The 18,517-nt window shown below is 38.6% G+C and overlaps 1 protein-coding gene and 1 pseudogene across 2 annotated transcripts; both read left to right on the top strand.

The window, feature by feature from the left end:
* The first annotated feature begins 3,015 nt into the window (after window positions 1–3,015).
* LOC102794593 (E3 ubiquitin/ISG15 ligase TRIM25-like) lies at window positions 3,016–6,762 on the top strand (annotated as a pseudogene).
* A 1,695-nt stretch (window positions 6,763–8,457) lies between these two features.
* Window positions 8,458–15,412, top strand: LOC118453452 (uncharacterized). 2 transcript variants are annotated; one of them, XM_087836024.1, is made up of 8 exons: window positions 8,458–8,734; window positions 9,505–9,638; window positions 9,789–9,835; window positions 10,236–10,389; window positions 10,478–10,714; window positions 10,812–11,036; window positions 11,408–11,471; window positions 13,775–15,412. In XM_087836024.1, exons 1-8 carry the CDS (start codon window positions 8,557–8,559, stop codon window positions 14,845–14,847), a joined length of 2,112 nt encoding a protein of 703 aa, XP_087692150.1. In that variant the 5' UTR covers window positions 8,458–8,556; the 3' UTR covers window positions 14,848–15,412. The 2 variants fall into 2 exon arrangements, with proteins under 2 accessions (XP_087692150.1, XP_087692155.1); XM_087836029.1 differs by lacking the exons at window positions 8,458–8,734; window positions 9,505–9,638; window positions 9,789–9,835 and having other exon boundaries at window positions 10,314–10,389; window positions 10,551–10,714.
* The last annotated feature ends 3,105 nt before the right edge of the window (window positions 15,413–18,517 follow it).

Below are 18,517 nucleotides of genomic sequence, written 5' to 3'. Positions count from 1 at the left end.
AAGAAAGACCACACCATGGCACATGTTTAAATAAGGGAAGCTTATTGATCAAATGTATCTATTAAACAAATAGACATAATTATTTCACCCAAAAAACATAGCAACAAAGGTGTGGCCCAATATCAGACAGAACTGTGAACTCTGTAGAATGGGCAGTCATAATAAAGCACTACACTTCAATTTGTAGATTCAAGCTGTTCTTCATAATTTTGGCCACCAGATGTCACCAGAGAGGAATGTGTTGAAAAGCTTCTAGTATGAAGTGTTTTTAACACAAGCTTCAATGCTTCAGAAAGCTTCATTTGAGCATCTAATATACTCCAGTTTGTTCATGTAAATCAGGGGTGGGAGACTCCAGACCCAAAGGGCTGATGTCATGCAGGTTTTAGATATCACCTTGGGTCAACACACCTGAAACAAATGATCAGTTCTTTACCAGGCATCCAGAGAAATCAAAAACATGTTGAGGAGGTAATTTATCCATTTAAATCTGCTGTGTTGGATCAAGGACACATCTAAAACCTGCAGGACACCGGCACTTGATGCCTGGAGTTCCCCTACCCCTGATTGAATGAGTCCATTGCCTATCCAAAACCTAGAAACCTTCCCAATAAAGCAACGGGGACAGAGACAACTATAAGTGTTGATATGTGAGTGCTAGATCAACTTAAGTCTGCTACTGCAAATGAAAACATCATAGTTTACACATACTACAATTGACTAGACAAGCTAACCAATGCCAGTCTAGTGAAAGGTCCAAACAAGAACACACTCCTGTTTATAAAAAAGATATTATTATTATTTTTTAAGTTATTATTATTACTTAGCAGTGATTGTTCCAGAATAAAACAAATATGGATTTGAATGTATTTCTCTGCCTATGGTAGTGCAGTGCTCCATAGTTGTATATGAACATTTAGAATATTGCTTTGTTGTTCTAAAACTGTCATATGCGAGCTTGCATATTTACTGTGACACCTTACAATACTGTGATTTCCTACACATACTGTCAGTGCACTGTGTGCAAGTGTAGAATTAACACTCATGTCATTACACTGACTCCATTAGTTACAGAAAACCTTGGAAGAACTTCTGCTTCTTAACAAAGAATGATCAAAATACCTCTGAAATAAGTTTGAGTACACACCTGCTAGACCTCATATCACTGGAAAGAAATCTATAAACAATAATCAACAAAACTTTGTGAGGAAGCAATTTCACTCTCCTTCTGTCCAGCTGTAGCTTCAGGTCTACTCAGCACTCCCCACTTTTTTTGATTGCTTATTCACAACTACATTGGTCATTTCCTTTAAGTTAAAACTCAAGAAATACCATTTGCATATGAATTGTGTCCTATAAACACACTTTCTTTGTCTTCCCTAGCAGTTATTGAATAGTTGCATCCACCTCTAAAGTAATTACATTTTAATCTGTTTTGCAGAGCAAGCAAACAACATGTAAGATGGTACATTACCGAACTACCTGACATTCAGCCACAATGTAGACAAAGCAGGATAACTTCTAAAAGTCTACAAATTAGATCTTCAGTTAAAGTGACTGCAAGCTACAAAAATGATCCAGAAGATACGAGCCAGCTGCTAAACAAACAGATGAGATCAAGAAAGTTCACCATTGATGCTACATGAGAAACAACATTTCTACTTAAGAAAACTCTTCAACTCTTGATTGAATTTACTGAGATGGCTCATCTCAACAGGCAGCAAAGGACGTGTGATCTACTTGTTGTGTGTCAGAACAGATTTTGTGTGAAGTCATTTTTATTAAATGTTTTGATGTTATGTTAGCTGTTTGACATATACATGTTATTCCGCAGTTTTATTTTATTTTTTATAAAAAATGTAGACACTAATCACTAAATGTTACAATTAAACTAAATAACCTTGTTTTTTGTTTGTTTTTGTAAATATAGTAGAAGTTTGAAAGATTTCTGCGAAACAGTGACAGAGACAATCCCTGCACAATACTTATGATCAGCACGTTTTGGAGAAATCCCTGCACAAACAAGAGAGAAAGTATTGAGACTGCTGCAGACAGCAGGATGTGACTAAGGTGATCAGTGTGCTTCAGCAACATTCATGTTGCTCACAATAAATCCATTTATAAAGTAAAACATACAGAGAAAAGACTGCGTGTTTGATGACATAACCACACAGATTTCCAGCTGTTTTTAAGGCTCTTCACCGCAAAAATAATAATGAGAGAGATGGTGTTGTTTTCTTTTGAGCATGTGTAATAAATAGAAGCGGTAGTATCAAATAAATAATTAAACAATTGGGGAGACCCCCCCCAAATGTCTCTGGCACGCGTCGAAGCAGCAGGTACCTATTACCTCGTTTAGTCGTAGTCACGTGACCTGGGTATTTAGCCCCGCACTTCCGAGGATTGTTTTAATACGTCTGTGGTTCTGAAGCTCCACGCAACGTCGAAACGTCTGTATCGACTTTTGTTTTGGCTAGTACGCCCAGCTTTGCGGACCAACTTCTTTGTGGTCAGCTGCTGTTGTTGCTGTGCCACCTCCACCCTTGTTACGCATGACACGTAGCACCAATTCCAATCAGTGTTGAGACCCCGGATTGTTTGCCGCGCTTGGCTCACAGGTGAATTGATTACAGTGTTTCCTAGATAAGGTGCGACTATTTGCGGTTCCTGTCAATGGACTGCACTTTTGATTTGGTGGGTCTCATATTACAGATAGTGTATTAGAGCATGTACTGAAGAGGCTTAGGGCCACCAGGGAAAAGAAAAATTTGTTACTGGTTCTGCAACCCAATTTGCCTCCTTGTTAAAAGTTGATTGTCCGTCCAGTTCACGTGGTCTGTTGCCGAGCCTGGTATTTTTATTTTCTGTACTAGTTTTCGTAATGTGCAGTTTATCGGTGGCATCTGCTAGTTCGTAACTCCCACAGTATATAAATTGTACAGTAATGATGAATCGGAAACTCTATGATTTTAAACCTCCGCTTTTTCAGAGAAAACGAGAAGTGTTCTTCGCGTGGATTTCATCCAAATGGCAGAGAAGTGGCAGCCGCAGTGTGGCGTCGAGTTAGAGCCGAATCAGTTTTACTGCTCGGTATGTCTGGACCTGCTCAAAGATCCCGTCACCATCCAGTGTGGACACACTTACTGCAGAAGCTGTATCGAGGGATGCTGGGACCAGGAGAAAGAGAAGGGAACGTACAGCTGTCCTCAGTGTAGGGAGACCTTCAGCTCAAAGCCTGTCCTCGGGAGGAACAATATGCTGGCTGAGGTGATGCATCCACGGTGCTGCTTTTGAAAATAAATAAAATGACAATTTATTTGACGTAGCAATTTAACTAAAGTTCAAATACTCGGAGCTCAGAGAAATACTTAATGAGAAATATTTTTTTAATTTTTTTTTTATTATTCTTTCTGATATTATCATTATCCAATTTCTAGTTTGTTATCATTTACAACATTCATAAACAGATTTTCATTAATGGTGTGGTGGTTTGCTTGGTTTGATTCTAGTCTGACGCACATCCCTTTGGGTTGAGTCAGGAAGGGCAGCTGGAATAAGTGAGTACAGTGAACTTATTGTTATCTTTAAGAAACCAGTTTGAGATGATTTGAGCTTTGAGACGGTGTGTTAGCCTGCTGGAAGTAGCCATCAGTAGACGACATGCTGTGGTCATAAAAGGATGGACATGGTGGGCAACAATACTTTGGTAGGCTGTGGTGTTTCGGTGATGCTGTGTTTGGACTGGGGGGAGGGGCAAAGTGTGCCAGAGGATATCACCTCTACAGCATTCTAACACAAACCGGAACTGATGCAAAGCAGGATGGATCCATGCTCTTATATTGTTCATGCCAAACTTTCACTATCAACTGAAAGTTGCAGGAGAAATTTGTTCTTCAGAACCAGCGACAATCTTCTTCAGTAGTATAATTTTGGTGAGCGTGTGTGAATTCTGGCCTGAGTTTTGTGTTCTTAGCTGTGGAAGTGGCTCTTCTGCTGTTGCAGACCATCTGCTTAGTTTGAATTTCAACAGGTGATCTTGACCATGTCTACATGCCTAAATGCAGTGAGTTGCTGCCATGTGTTTAGTTGATTAGATATGTGTTGAAACAAGCAGATGAACAGATGCAGCTCATAAAGTGCCCAGTAATCATAATTTTATATTTTCTTTGGCAGATTTTCTTGTGGGTGTTTGCATTGTCTGCTCTTGTTACCCCTAAAATATTTAAATGAATTATATTATCATCATAGCACATGCTTTCTAAATGATAGTGCAATCTTAAAATAAATAACACATTTTTCTATAGTTTCGATTCTGTTTGTCGTGCAAAACCTCTGGCCACTTTTATTTGATAACTGTAGGTTGTAGAGAAGCTGAAGAGGACAGTAACCCAACAGGCCCGTCCAGCTTCTCCTCTTGCTCCTGCAGGACCAACAGACATTGCCTGTGATTTCTGTTGTGGGACCAGAAGAAACAAAGCCAGCATGTCTTGTCTGACCTGCTTGGCATCGTACTGTCCGGCTCATCTTGAGCCTCACCACAGTTTTCCTGTGCTGAAACTTCACCAGCTGGTGTCTGCTACAGTGCCATTAAAGGAAAAAATGTGCACAAAGCACAACAAGCTGATGGAGGTTTACTGTAAGACTGATCAAAGATGTATCTGCTATTTGTGCACCATGGATGATCACAGGCACCACTCAACAGTGTCAGCTGCAGCAGAAAGAGCTGATAAACAGGTAGAGACAAAAAGCCAATGTAAATCTGGAGAGTGGTTGAATTTTACTCCTGTGACTGAAATATTCACAATGACACATTCGTGGTTGCTTCTTACAGGTAAAACTTGGTGAGATCCAGAGTGCAGTCAAGCGGAGATTCCAGGAGAGACAAGAGGAGCTGAATGAGCTGGTCCAAGCTGTGAAGGACTTCAAGGTGTGGAAATAAGACTAGAAAACGTATTTGTTCTGACCACAGCAGTGTCTTTTGTACAGGTTCTGACATCTGGCAGTGAGAGCTGATAACCATGATTGTCTGTAATTGCAACATGTATTCCTGCATTTTGGTGTACACCTACTACGTTTGTTTTGAATTTGTTTTATGTTCATATGTTTTTGCCAGGAACAAAGTGAATCCAGAAAACTCTGCTATGTTGTGCATCTATTTTAAACTGAACCTTCTTTATGAATAACAGATTTGTTGTCAGACTGCTGTGAAGTCCAATGACAGGCACTTTGACAAGCTGATCTCCTCCATCCAAAAACAACGTGCTTTAATGAAGGAGTTGATTGAAGCTCGGTGGAAAACTGCAATAGCTGAGGCAGAAGATCTGCAGATGCAGCTGGAGGAGGAGATGGCCAAGCTGAGGAGAAGAGATGATGACGTGGAGCAGGTTTCCCACACAGCTGACCATATTCATTTCATTCAGGTAAAAGTTGTGTGTTCTAGACCAACCCATCCCTTTTTTTTTATTTTTTATAATTTTCACCTCATACACATTTTATTATTTAAATTCAGTATCAATCATCTATAGCTGCAAGACACGAGTACTAGTAAAATGTTCTAGAGAATATTACACCCATGTTTCCATATTTTGGCTATATCTGTGAAACCAGCTGCCTGATTTGGACTACTTGGGAATATTGTGTGCCTTTTTATATACAGAAAGATATAAACATGTCAGGTTCCTATCTGCAACATCGCAGTTTCTGCAGGCCTCCAAATCGGTTAATTTGCAGAGCCATAGTACAGGAGACTCCCCCCCCCCCCCCCCCGATTTGAAGGACTTAGATCAAGTAGTTTTCAGTTAAAACTCTCAGAGAACAATGCTAGAAAGAGTTCTAAAAACACTCTCACCTTGGCAGCAGTACAATGAAACTTCCCATTAGGAAGTGTCTTTCCCCTGGAATTTTGTTTTAATGAATGGAAGCAGAATGTTCCATGTAACATGCAGTTAATATATATATATATATATATATATATATATATATATATATATATATATATATATATATATATATATATATATATATATATATATATATATATATATATATATATATATATATATATATATATATATTTATTTATTTTTCCCTGTTAGTGTCTGTTACAGCTGTTGTGCTGCCACCTGTGCCAAAGACCAGGGGAGAGTTATTGCGCTGTAAGTAAAACCGTTAAGGCAGATCATTATATAAATGAAGTAATCACTTACTAAATACTAGAAGGCTGATGATATTCCTGGTTTGCTTGTCCATCAGATCACTGTCCTCTAACACTGGATCCCAACTCTGTCAACAAATGCTTTGTCCTTTCACGGCAATCTAAACGAGTGACGAGTGGCTGCTATGAGCATTTATCTCACTCGGACAGGTTTGGAGGTGTGAAGCAGGTGCTGTGCAGAGAGGGTTTAACAGGGCGGTGCTATTGGGAGGTCAGTTGGAGTGGTGGCGTCTGGTCAGTGGCAGCGTCTTACAAAAACATAATTCGACTCAGAATTTGGGAAGAATGACAAGTCCTGGAGTTTGGAGTGCTCTGCAAACGGATATACTTTCAGACATAACTTAGTAGCCAAGGCAGTGTCAGGTCCTTGTACCTCTCAGATTGGCGTGTACCTGGATTACAGGTCAGGTACTCTGTCGTTTTACAGCATCTCTGACACCATGACTCTGCTTCACAAAGTGCGCACAGTATTCACTCAGCCTCTCTATCCTGGCCTTGGGCTGAAGGAAGGAAGCTCTGGCTGTTATGCAGAAGTGAAGAAATTGTGATGCCAACTTTTTCACCTCTACCATGTTGAGTAATGCCTTTCAAGACCTAATATAAGCAGTGTAGAAACCTGTGAGTGCTGCTGTTAAGTGAGCTCATAGAACTTGATTAACACTTATTTGTTATATGCTGAATGACTTGCACTGTTTGGCTGTTGAAAGGCGTGACAGGTGCTCCACTGTGACATAGGACATTGAAATTGTAAGGTTTTGTCGCTCTAATTAATTTATGCTTAACAGATGTTTGTTTGCTTGTTTTATTGAGTTTAAATGGACTTTTTCACTTGCATGTACTTTGTTTTCTTTCCATTTTACTTCTTTAATATCTGAGGGGGGGAATAGTTGACAATATACTGCACATAGGGCTTATTGTACTAATGATGAATGGTTTCAGATGAAGTCAGTTTTGCAGTCAGCTAAAGCTACAGAGATGCTGTATTGCACTATGACCAATGTCTAGAAGATGTAGGGTAAAGGTTATTGTGGCTTTTGTGACACTTTTCCAAAGGTACTGCCCTCATTTCTCAAAGGTTTGCCAAATTAATGGTTCTGTATTTTTATTTGGAACTGTTTTTAGACTGCTTTCTTAGGATTCCTTTCCTATTTATCTGAGGTTGTGCTAAAAAGCAATAAATAAAAATGATTGCCAGTATTTAAACTGTTGTGAATGACTTGTTTGTCCATGATCTGTCAAATGTGTCTCTCATTAATGATATCCAGTCTTTTTGAGCCAAAGTATGTTCCTATCACGAGTTAGAAGCTGCAGTTTTGACAAAGTGACTTCATATACTCCCAAGTAAAGTGTCATGTTATATTAAAAATGTTTTCTTCAAAAGAGATCTGGTCTCGAGGCTGTCAGTAAGTGTAAAAAGCAGTTAGAAAGATATTTTAAGAGGCCAAAAAGAACTGTATTGGTTACCATGTAGGTACAAACACAGTCATTACAAGATACTTTCAAAGCAGGTCACTTATTTTATGCAACGCCTGTTGTTAATCCTCTTGACTAGTCTGTCAAAATAAGCAAAGATATTAGTCATTAAAAAAAATCACACGTCGCTTTTCAGCAATGTATAATCTCCTACTGACAAAGGCAGTAGGAGTACGCCTAGTACATGAGTACAAAGACACATGTCCCAAGGCTAGATTTGAATTGAACTCCAAGTCAAATGTATTCATGTATGCACCACAGTTTGTCCTTGTACCACACCTTAAAATGGTTTTAGAGAGCTGTTAACAAGCTTTATGGCCAGATTGTAGTGGTGTTTAGTGAGTTTTGACTAAGTTTCATTTGTGAAATCTTCAGTCAACTTAAACAGCTGGGTGTATTGAAAATATGATGAAAAGTTTTTATAAAGCGAGACCATTATTGTTTTTCAAAAATGTTGACATCTGGAGTGTAATCTATTTAGACATCGCACGTTTACTTCTGTGCGTGTCTTTTTAGTAGCCTGCTGTTAGTCTAATATTGCTCTTGTGAACAACCAGTATTCCAAAGTGTTAATAAGCAAAATCACTGATTACAGAGGCGGAGGCATTTATTAAAAAAACAAGACTTGGAAGAGTAAAACTCGTTTTAAGATGTTTACTGTGAGCTTTTTAACGTCTTGTAGACTGAGTTACTAAAAAAGGAGTTATCACTGTTGTAAATTCATCATTGGGCGTGCGCTGTTGTTTGGTCATGTGACGCACAAACGTGATTGTCGGAGGAAGCCTTGCAGGATCATCACTCCTTTACTCCGATCAGAGAGTGCTGAGCTCTTACAAATCGCTGCTTATGTTTGGTTCGGTTACAGCGGGATGATGGCAGATCTTTACCAGCACCCGGTTTTCTTTGAGTGCGAGAGTCTTAAAGAAGAACATCTGACGAGATTACAAAATTATTTCCGTAATCGTCGCAAATCAGGCGGAGGAGATTGCAGACAACTGACAAGAGTGGACGCAAACGTCTACAGCGTGGTTTTCCAAAATAAAAAAGGTAAGTTTATCATGCGTTCTATATTTATTATTAAAATGTATATTTTATATATATATATAAATAGATTTATTTATGCACGAAATATTATTAGCATTTCTCGGTTAAAATAGCCGTAACAGAAAGGTTTCAGCTGTTTAAGAAATATTATATTTTCACCGTTGAAGTACAGCTGTGGGTGGGAGTAGTGAGAAAGGAAACGTAAACCAAATGTTTGTCTGGAAAGCGAAACTTGTTACGCAACGTTAAGTTTCGTTTTCGGTGATCAGCAGCTGCCTCAATGCTGAGTTCAGGGAATTCGGGAAACTCTGATTTCCCACCGTCACATTTGAACTCTTTCCTCCGTGAGTGGGCTGTTTAGAGGGAGAGAGCTACTATGAGATGACGATATTATTGCAAATACAGTTTTTTTTTTAAAATTGTATTTGCTGTTTGGATGTGTTTTAGTAGATACAGTTAAATGAGTTGCAAAGGCTTTAAAGCGGAATCAGCAATATATTGTGTTGGACATACTTCATATGTGCTATGTACTGACTCGGTAGCTTGTGAAGCTTGCACACAAGAATTTCACTCACATGTGCTGTACCAGTGCACCAGTAATGTGGTGTGACAACAAATTTGATTTGATTTTGATTTGACCACTGAATTATAGTTTCTACCAAACTGGCAGTGGGTGAAAAGAGGAGAAAAAAGAACAAAGAAGGGCAAAACGAAAAGAAAGAGTTAAAGTTATATAATAAATTCAGTCTGTAATTTGAGATATCTGTCTACAGATCAGCAGAGAGTCCTTCAGAGATCAAAGCATGTTTTGGAGATTGAAGATTATAGTGTTGTGTTTACTGTCCGAGAAAGTCTGGAAAATTCTACCTCCTCTCACTTCATGACCCCCACTTCCAATCCAGCAGAGGTAAATTTCACGTTTTTGTTTATCTAGATTTTTAATAGTTTTATGCATCCTTATGAAATGAACATTATCCATTTTATTATAATATTAATGTAAGCAGGGGTTTGCTACAAATTGATAGCTGTTCTCATTTGCATGTCTTCCCAATCACAGACTCCTGAGCACATTCCTGCCTCATCTCTTCTGCCAAGCGATGACGGGTATGAACTACATGTTAATAATTATCTTAGTTACTTAAATGTCCACATGCTCAGCAAGAACTTGAGAACATGCTTGCCTGTTTAGCCTGCTCTGCTGAACTTTACTGTGAGGAGGGGAGAGTTTTAGTCAGGAGGCTCGCTCAACCTGGTGCTGCAGATGAAGTTAGTGATTGGAAAGCTGAGGTAGACGCTCTCTTTGGTGGCTACTTGTGCCATTATGAGGTAAACCCTGACAAAGTTGAAGCTTTGGTTCAGTCCAGCAGCTCTTGTCAGACTGCAGGTGAAGTGAAGGTGTACACAGATGTGTCTGGGAAGAGTCTGAAGTGACTGTTGCTGCTGTGAAGGACTTTGGTAGTGTGAGAGGTTAAAGTCTGAGCCAAGTCATCCCGTTTGATAACAGAGAGGAGGTGGTGAGGGCCATACAGGAACCACGTGACAGGCTTCTCCAAGGGATAGATACACCTGATGAAGATACAGCAAGAGGAGCCACTGCCAGAGCTCCTGGAGGCAGAGTCCACATGGAGGTTATTCAGGGACTAATCGAGAGCCAACAGGTGAAAAATGCTGCTGTAATTAAGATAAATCTTAACTCACAATAAAACACATTTTCTAGACTCACCAAATCTCCTGCTCTTGTCCTAGGTGGATGCTTTGGTGTCTCCTATGGTTGGCCATAATCCTCACTCTACCCGTATTGGAAATGCTTTATTTGCAGTAGCTGGACGCCAGCTGACCACAAGGTTTAGAAAGGAAGCAGGCGATGAAACAATGCCTGGTGACTCAGTACTGCTGGAGGGCTTACCTGGACTTCAATCAAATGCAGTCTTCTTCCTCAGTCTCGTTCCTTGGAATGGTGACCCAGACGGCGTGCCAGTCCAGGTGAGATAGTAAAGGAGGGATTTTATTATACTGCCTGTTTGTGAGGACACTTTTAATGGAGTCATTTGCCATAATCCAGTATTTTTACCCACTATAGGTTCTTCGAATGGGCATCAGAAAGATCCTATCTTCCTGTGAGACAAAAGGATTCACATCTGTCGCTCTTCCCGTCATTGGTGCTGGGATTGCTCTGAAATTTCCTGACAGTGAAGTGAAGAGGGTGTTAACAGAGGAAATGCACATATTTGAACAGGAGCGAACAGGCATCACACCATTCCTGATCCGCATCGTCATTCACTTTGATGACGTGGAGACACTCAAGGTAATGGAACAATTTTTTTCCCTAAAAATCAACTACCGACAAATGCTGAGATTTGAAGAATGCCACCATTCCTTATCCTTAGAAAACAAAGAAACTCAGAATATAATAATCAAATATGTCACAATTGGAAAAGCTCATTTTCCTATATCAGTCAGCAGGAACAGTCTCATCTGACCCCAATATTTGGTTTATCCTTCATATTTTATTTTTCAAAGCAGCAAGGCTTCAGGAGGCTTCACAAACCTGATTTGACTTTAACTTGGAAACATACTGTAAACACAATCATTAACCAATCAGCTATTGTTTCCTCTGCAATATATACAGTATATACAAGAATCATTACTAATGCTGGAAATTTGTTGTCTTTGCAGACATTTGGCTCTGTCCAAAATAAACAATTCACTGAAGATGTTCAAAATAAAGACCAAGATCAAGGTAGGTGTAGAAAATATCCACAGATAAGAATCCAGACAGTGCTTTTTTAAACATAAATAATAATTTGATTCTTTTTGTTAAAAAATCTTTTAAAAAAGAGACCATAATAAAACATCAACAGGAAATCACAACATCTGATGTAGAATATAAAAAACATTCAGTCCATCAAATGATACTAAATAGACAGCCTTTGGACAACAGCTCAAACACCCAGTATTTTGGAGGATTCAGACAGTCTTGCATTAACCCTCCAAAGACTGACTAAAAGCTTCACCTAACAGCAAACAATGTTCTCCTCTTATCATTTAGTATTCAGGTCTCATATTATCCTTTCTGAATAAAGTTACATTGAAACCAAGCACACCATTGTTTTTCTTGTGACATTACCAATACGTTTGATGTGTCACATGGCCCTCTTCCTATTGAAAAAACAAAAGTTGTATCCAAGATGGCCGACTTCTAAATGGCCACCATGGTCACCACCCATCTTGAGGAGTTTGCCCCCTCACATATACTAATGTGCCACAAACAGGACTTTAATATCACCAATCATTCCCATGTTATTACGGTGTATCCATATAAATGGCCCACCCTGTACTTTTAATTAACTGCTTTAGCCCACTTACAGTGAAAATTAAAAAAAAAAAACTCTTGTTCATGACTTGTGTAGTATGTTAACGCTATTGGAAGTAAAAATAACTTGAACTTCAATTTTGAAAACACAACTTTCTTTTTTTTTTTTTAATAAAGCTCTGACTTGTATTATGAGTCTGTGGTCTGGGAGAGAGTCCTGTAACTCTCTGTCTGCAAAATACAGTATATAATGACCAATGTTGGGCAATTCATTATATAATTACTTCTTCAAAAAAGTAACTCAGTTTGGCAAACAAAGTTTTTTGCAGCTATTTTTTTTTAATGCAGTCAAGGCGTTTTTTTTTTAAAATAAACATTTCAAACTATTTACAGAACAATCAGCTGTTCTGCATCAAATCTGATGCCACACAAATTATTTGTGCCACTCCAAAAAATAATTTCTGTCCACTATGAGATAAAGGAGAACAACAGCCTGATACCTGAAGGCCTGACAACAGGAGATGTATCAATCCTGTAACACCTGTAACATTCAGCAGTCGCCTCATTGTTCTGACACACACAACGAAACTATTTGACTACACTACACACTAACTACACAAGATTTGCGCTAAATGTCACAAATCTCTCACATCTCAAAACACCGCCGTCACTCCTAAAACTTCCCCCCTAAACAACTAAATGCCATATAATTTTTTGATTGGTCCACATGGTACATTTTTTCCACCAAGGCTGGAGGGGCGGGAGGTTTGTTTTTTGCTCACATGTGGAGAGCGCTTTTGAGCGTTTTCCTTATAAAACACCATTTTACCGTTTCTTCCCGCAGTAAATATAAACAACGATAGTATTCAGGAAGAAAAACAAACGTTGCATATTTTTTATCATAACTCTGGCTTTATGTGGCCTATCAACACAATTTAAAAACTGGTATAAAGTCAACACTTTTTCCGTCAATTGTTCCGTTTGTCCTGCTCACATCTCCAACGGTTGTACACGTTGTCATTAACGCGGCTTCACTCCACATCAGCCACGCTGCTTTGTTAGCTAAAACACCGGTGTTGGCACATAAGGACGTTGTCATAGCCTGTCAACGACGTTGATTAGCTGCGTATATACGAATGTGAATCGCATTATTGGCTGGACTATGGGATAAGGTGGCATCGTTCTAATCCCATACTGGAGCAGCCAGTCACTCACTGACTAACACTGCAAAACAGAATTGTTAAAGTTTTAATTTTAATTTCAATTCAGGTTAGATTTCTTTTTCTGTGCGCAACACAGATTTTCTGTGCGCAGAGACCGTGCCAGCAGTGCGCAATTGCGCACGTGTGCAGCTTAGAGGGAACATTGATCATGACCTCTCAGACATCAGACACTTTCAAAACCTTTTTTAAAAAACCCACTTTTATACTTGACTTTTAAATCAGAATAAGTTTGTACTACTTTTATTTGCCTTATTTCTTCCTGAAATCTTCTAATTTAATGTTGTTGTTTTTTCTTAAATTGCATCACAGCTTCCTACTTTTATGTCTTTTGATTGTTTTAAATTTGCAGCACTTTGGTCACAGTTGTTGTTTTTACATGTGCTATATAAAGAAGTTTGACTTTGACTGTTGATTCTGTTTCAAACCTGAAACCCTGACCAAAAAGTATTTCGAAGGCAGCAAAAGTAAGAAAGAAATGTACTTAACAGAGTGACTGTTCTCCTCTAGAGTCAACAACAATGAGGTTGGTCCTGCTGGGAAAAACTGGATCTGGGAAAAGTGATTTGGGTAACACCATTCTTGGAGAGGAGCTCTTTGCCACTTATGCCTCTCCAAACTCTGGAACAATGAAATGCCAAACAGAAACCAAAACAGTCAGTGGAAGAAGCATCACTCTGATCGACACCCCTGGTTTCTTTGACACAGGAAGGTCTGAGGAAGATCTGAAGCCTGAGATAATGAGCTGTATGACAGAGTGTGCTCCTGGGCCTCATGCTTTTCTCATTGTGCTTCAAGTGGGTAAATTCACAGAGCACGAGCAGGCTGTCATCACTAAGATAGTTCAGTATTTCTCAGATGAAGCTCTAAAATATGCAGTTGTTGTTTTCACTCACGGTGACCAGCTCAAGAAAAAGATGAAAATTGAAGATTTTGTCAGTCAGAACAAGAACCTGAGTGATCTGGTGTCAAAGTGTGGAGGTCGGTGCCACGTCTTTGATAACAAACACTGGAACAACAACCAGCCAAATAACTACAGGAGCAACCAGTTCCAGGTGGAGGAGTTACTGAAAACAATAGAAAAAGTGGTGGTGGAAAGAAACGGAGGCTACTACACAAATAAAATGCTGGAACATGTGGAGACGGCAATACAGAAACAGGTAGAGCACATTAGACACTCAATGCCAGATAAAACCCCAGAAGAGATCAGAAACCAGGCTAAAACAGATGTGTTTAACAGGTTTCTGATCCAAATGGCAGGGATTGCAACAGGAGCTTTGCTCGGTGCTTTTTTTGGTGTTGTAGCATTGGCTGAATTTGCTATCAAAGCTGTGAAGAACCCACAATTGATGAATGTCACAAAAAAGCTTTCCACATTAGCACGTGTACCAGCTGCACACGAACCAAAAGCACTAGTAGTTGCTGGAGCAGTAGGCTTGACAGCAGCTGTAGGAGTAGGAGGAGTAATGGGAGGTGTCATTGGAAATGAAGCCGCTAAGGATGCAGAATCACTTTCAGAAGCTGTACAGAGAACATATAAGGCTGTAGAAGAAAAAGGAAAATCTCTCACTCACTTAATGTAAGGTTTTCATAATAATCAGATATTTATGTGAACATTTGATTATTTTATTACCTCTTGATGTTGTTACACTATATATAATGTTTAAATATTTAGAAGGCGGTAGAGAAAAGTCCAGTCCGTTAGACAGGAGGGTTTTGTTGTTTAGACACTTTAGCACTTAACAGTTTTTTTGCCTGACTGCCATTTGGTGGTGGGAACATATTCTTTGGTGTGTTTATGAGAGATTTATGTTCAATAGGTTTGTGGTCCTTAAAAAGTAAAACTATGAGCTTTAATTCTCACAAAGTCTGTCAGTATGCTTGTTTTCTTTGTGAGGTTGTTGCTTGATCTCCCTGGTGCCTCATTATTTTGTCTTGTCCATATAAAGGACAAGACTGTTTATGACACAGACTACAACCACTGAAGAAATTAGGTTTTGTTTTTGTTTTTTTCCTGATATTGTCAAATCTCAATTGTTACTTAATTGTAAACGATCTGATATTGATAGAACTACTTGAAATGTGTATGATATATTGGTGATGTGATTGACAGATCAAAGATGACTTATTAAGCAATAAAAGCACTAATTTCTGACAAGGTTTTCCATTGCCCATTTGTTTTGTTTTGAGATTTTTTTCCCTCCACGTCATAGTTTTGTTCTTGTTGTACTGCACTTACATGTTGTGATTAACATGAGACACTGAGGAAGTAAAGACGTGAAGAAAGGACATTTAGAGGGGCTAAAAAACTGCCAGAGTGTTGCCAACAAAGTGCAGCAACTATGTTTCCCTGCCTGAAATTTTGCCTGTGCAAAAACATAAACTTTTGTCATTGTGAATTTTTGAGTTGAGTGTATCATTACCAGCATGCACAGTAATTGGTCATATGGCCCATATTTCAATTTTTAGTTCAATCTTTAGTGTTATTTACATAATCCCAAATCACAACAACAGTCTTCTCAAAGTTCTTTGTATTGTAAGGTAAAGACACTACAATAATACAGGTAAAAAACGGACCTCTTATGAGCAAACGCTGGCAACAGTGGAAATGAAAAACAGGAAGAAACCTCAGGCAGAACCAGCCTCAGGGAGGTGTGGCCATCTGCTGTGAACAGTTGGGGAGGAAGACACGACAAAAGGCAAGCTGTGGAGACGAGACAGATTAAAAATAACTAACGATTAAATGCAGAGAAGTGTATAAACAGTACGTGGAAAAGGTTAGTGAAGAATAAACGCTAAATAAACGCTAATAAACGGGAATCCCCAAGGAGCATATGCCTAGTGCAGCAAAACTAATTAGGTTTCACCTGATTTAGCCCTAACCATATGCTTTATCCAAAAGGAAAGTTTTAAGCTGAATCTAAAAAGTAGAGATAGTGTCTTGTCTCCTGAAGAGGGGCCTCTGATTCTACTCTAGGAACCACAAGAAAGCCTGCAGTGCGAGACCGAAGTGCGGTGAGGCCTTAAAGATAAGATGGGACCTGATTATTCAAGTATGTGTATGCATATTGTAAACAGAACAGGTCCTATCGCAGAACCATGTGGAAATCCATAATGTAAAGTAGATTCCCCATTTACATGAACAAACTGGAGTCTATTAGATAGATAGGATTCAAACCACTGCAGTGTCGTACCTTCAATACCTACAACATGTTATAATCACTGTAATAAATTAACACAGATAAGTCCACTGTCAGAGGCCATAAGAAGATCATTTATAACTTTCACTAAAGCTGTTTGTGTACTGTGATGGGCTACTCTTCAAATAAACAATTTCTCTGCAGATGATCTGATAGCTGTTTTATAACTACTCTTTCAAAAACTTCTGAGATAAAAGGAAGGTTGAAAATTGTCCTATAATCATAATTAGTTTTGCCTGTATACATACAACTCATCTCGCAGGATCAAACCTTCAGTCTCATGAGAGAGTGCAGAGCTCTTACTAATTGCTTTGTATTTTATGAAAATATTTCCATATTCACCACAGTTTAGGAGACCACTATGAGAGTGAGAGACAAAAATCTACTTTACTGCTTTCAGAAATCAAAAAGATATGTTCATCATGCATTGTAATCCAATCCAATCCAACTTTATTTATATAGCACTTTAAAAAACAACAAAGTTGACCAAAGTGCCTTCCAATAATAAAACAGAGATAGCAGTTAAAAACCATACATGAAGCAGACAAAAAAATAAATATAAATAACAATGAAATAAACACATAAATGAAAAAGAAGATGAAAATAAATCAGCATATATTATTAGCAATATTAGCAAATATTATTATTATTATTATTATTATTATTATTATTATTTCATTACATGCCATCAAATATCCAAAAGAGAAGGTTTCAGCTGGAGTAGCAGGAGCTATATGCAGATACAAAGCTAAATAAAAACTGCTATATGTAAAATGCTAAAACAAACAAACAAACAAAAAAATCTAGAAGCAACAAATTAACCCTCAGATTGTATTAATATTTATAACATGGAGTATAATCATTACTGGTGAGTCCTGTTGATTCAATCAGTTACAAACTTTCTTAATTAACCTCTTATGTTGAATTACAAACACACTATGAATTAAATTAAATATTTCACATAGTTGAATGTTGAGTTAAAACTTGGAGAATTGAATGGAACATCAGTTTTGCTCACGTCAAAGGAACAAGATCTGAAGTCCTGGAAGGAGGAAGGGCATGAAGTTTTTTTAGGTAAAGTCAGATCAGCTGTGTCATTAACTGCCCACGCAATCTTTGGAAGAGAGAAGGTCATGTTCAGCTCATGGCATCCCTTGAAGATGTTACTGGTATGGACATTAGTTTTTTAGATGTATGTTAAGTAGCTTACTTTTTTAGACATTAGTTTTTTAGAGGTATGCTTAGGTTATGATGCATGTGCGTATCGACTTAATGCTGCAAATGAATTAAGTATCAGCCTTGATTTAGATATTGTGATCTTATCTTTACAGTAATGATTAAACATGAGTTTTTCAGATATAATTAACACCCTAATTTTAAAAGTAATGAGATTATTGCATATGTTTTCACTCAGTGCACTAGTGCTCACACAGCACTAGCCGAGGACGGGGCCACAGACCCATGAGAATGACTCAAAATCCAGCGGATCCCCCACCACACAACGAACCACACAACGGGGAGGAGCACTATAACAATGTCCCATCCCACACAGCAAAATTGGTATGGCCCAGATCTGCTTACACATGGCCCACATCTGCTTACACATGGCCCACATACCGCAAAGAATGACAGCCCTTTCGAGCCATGTAATAACAGCATGTGCCAGAACATAATAGTGCAGAAGTAACAAGACAACACCCTGTTCCAACAGTGAATGGCCTGACTACTCAAAGTGCTCTATACAACATGTCACATTCACCCAACCACACACTTTTGCTAAACTGGGTGCTTCCTAATGACATTCATACTCTTGACATGCAGACTGGCAGAAGCAGGGATCGAACCACTAACCTTCCCATCACTAGGTGACCTGCTCTACCTCCTGAGCTACAGCTGCTCAGTGGTAAAAATGAGTAAACCGTCACTAGGTTTTCGATAAAGTGTAAACTCACAAACCTGTCAAACCTGCATTTGAAACATTGGCTACCATAGCAGTATAGTATTGCAACATGGAATTTGGCTCTTCTAACTAAAATAGGAAAATAGGAACATA

Source organism: Neolamprologus brichardi, chromosome 3 (genome assembly GCF_056152115.1).
Source record: "Neolamprologus brichardi isolate AB-2024 chromosome 3, ASM5615211v1, whole genome shotgun sequence".
NCBI classification, from domain to species: Eukaryota; Metazoa; Chordata; class Actinopteri; order Cichliformes; family Cichlidae; genus Neolamprologus; species Neolamprologus brichardi.
This window is presented reverse-complemented; position numbering and strand designations above follow the sequence as displayed.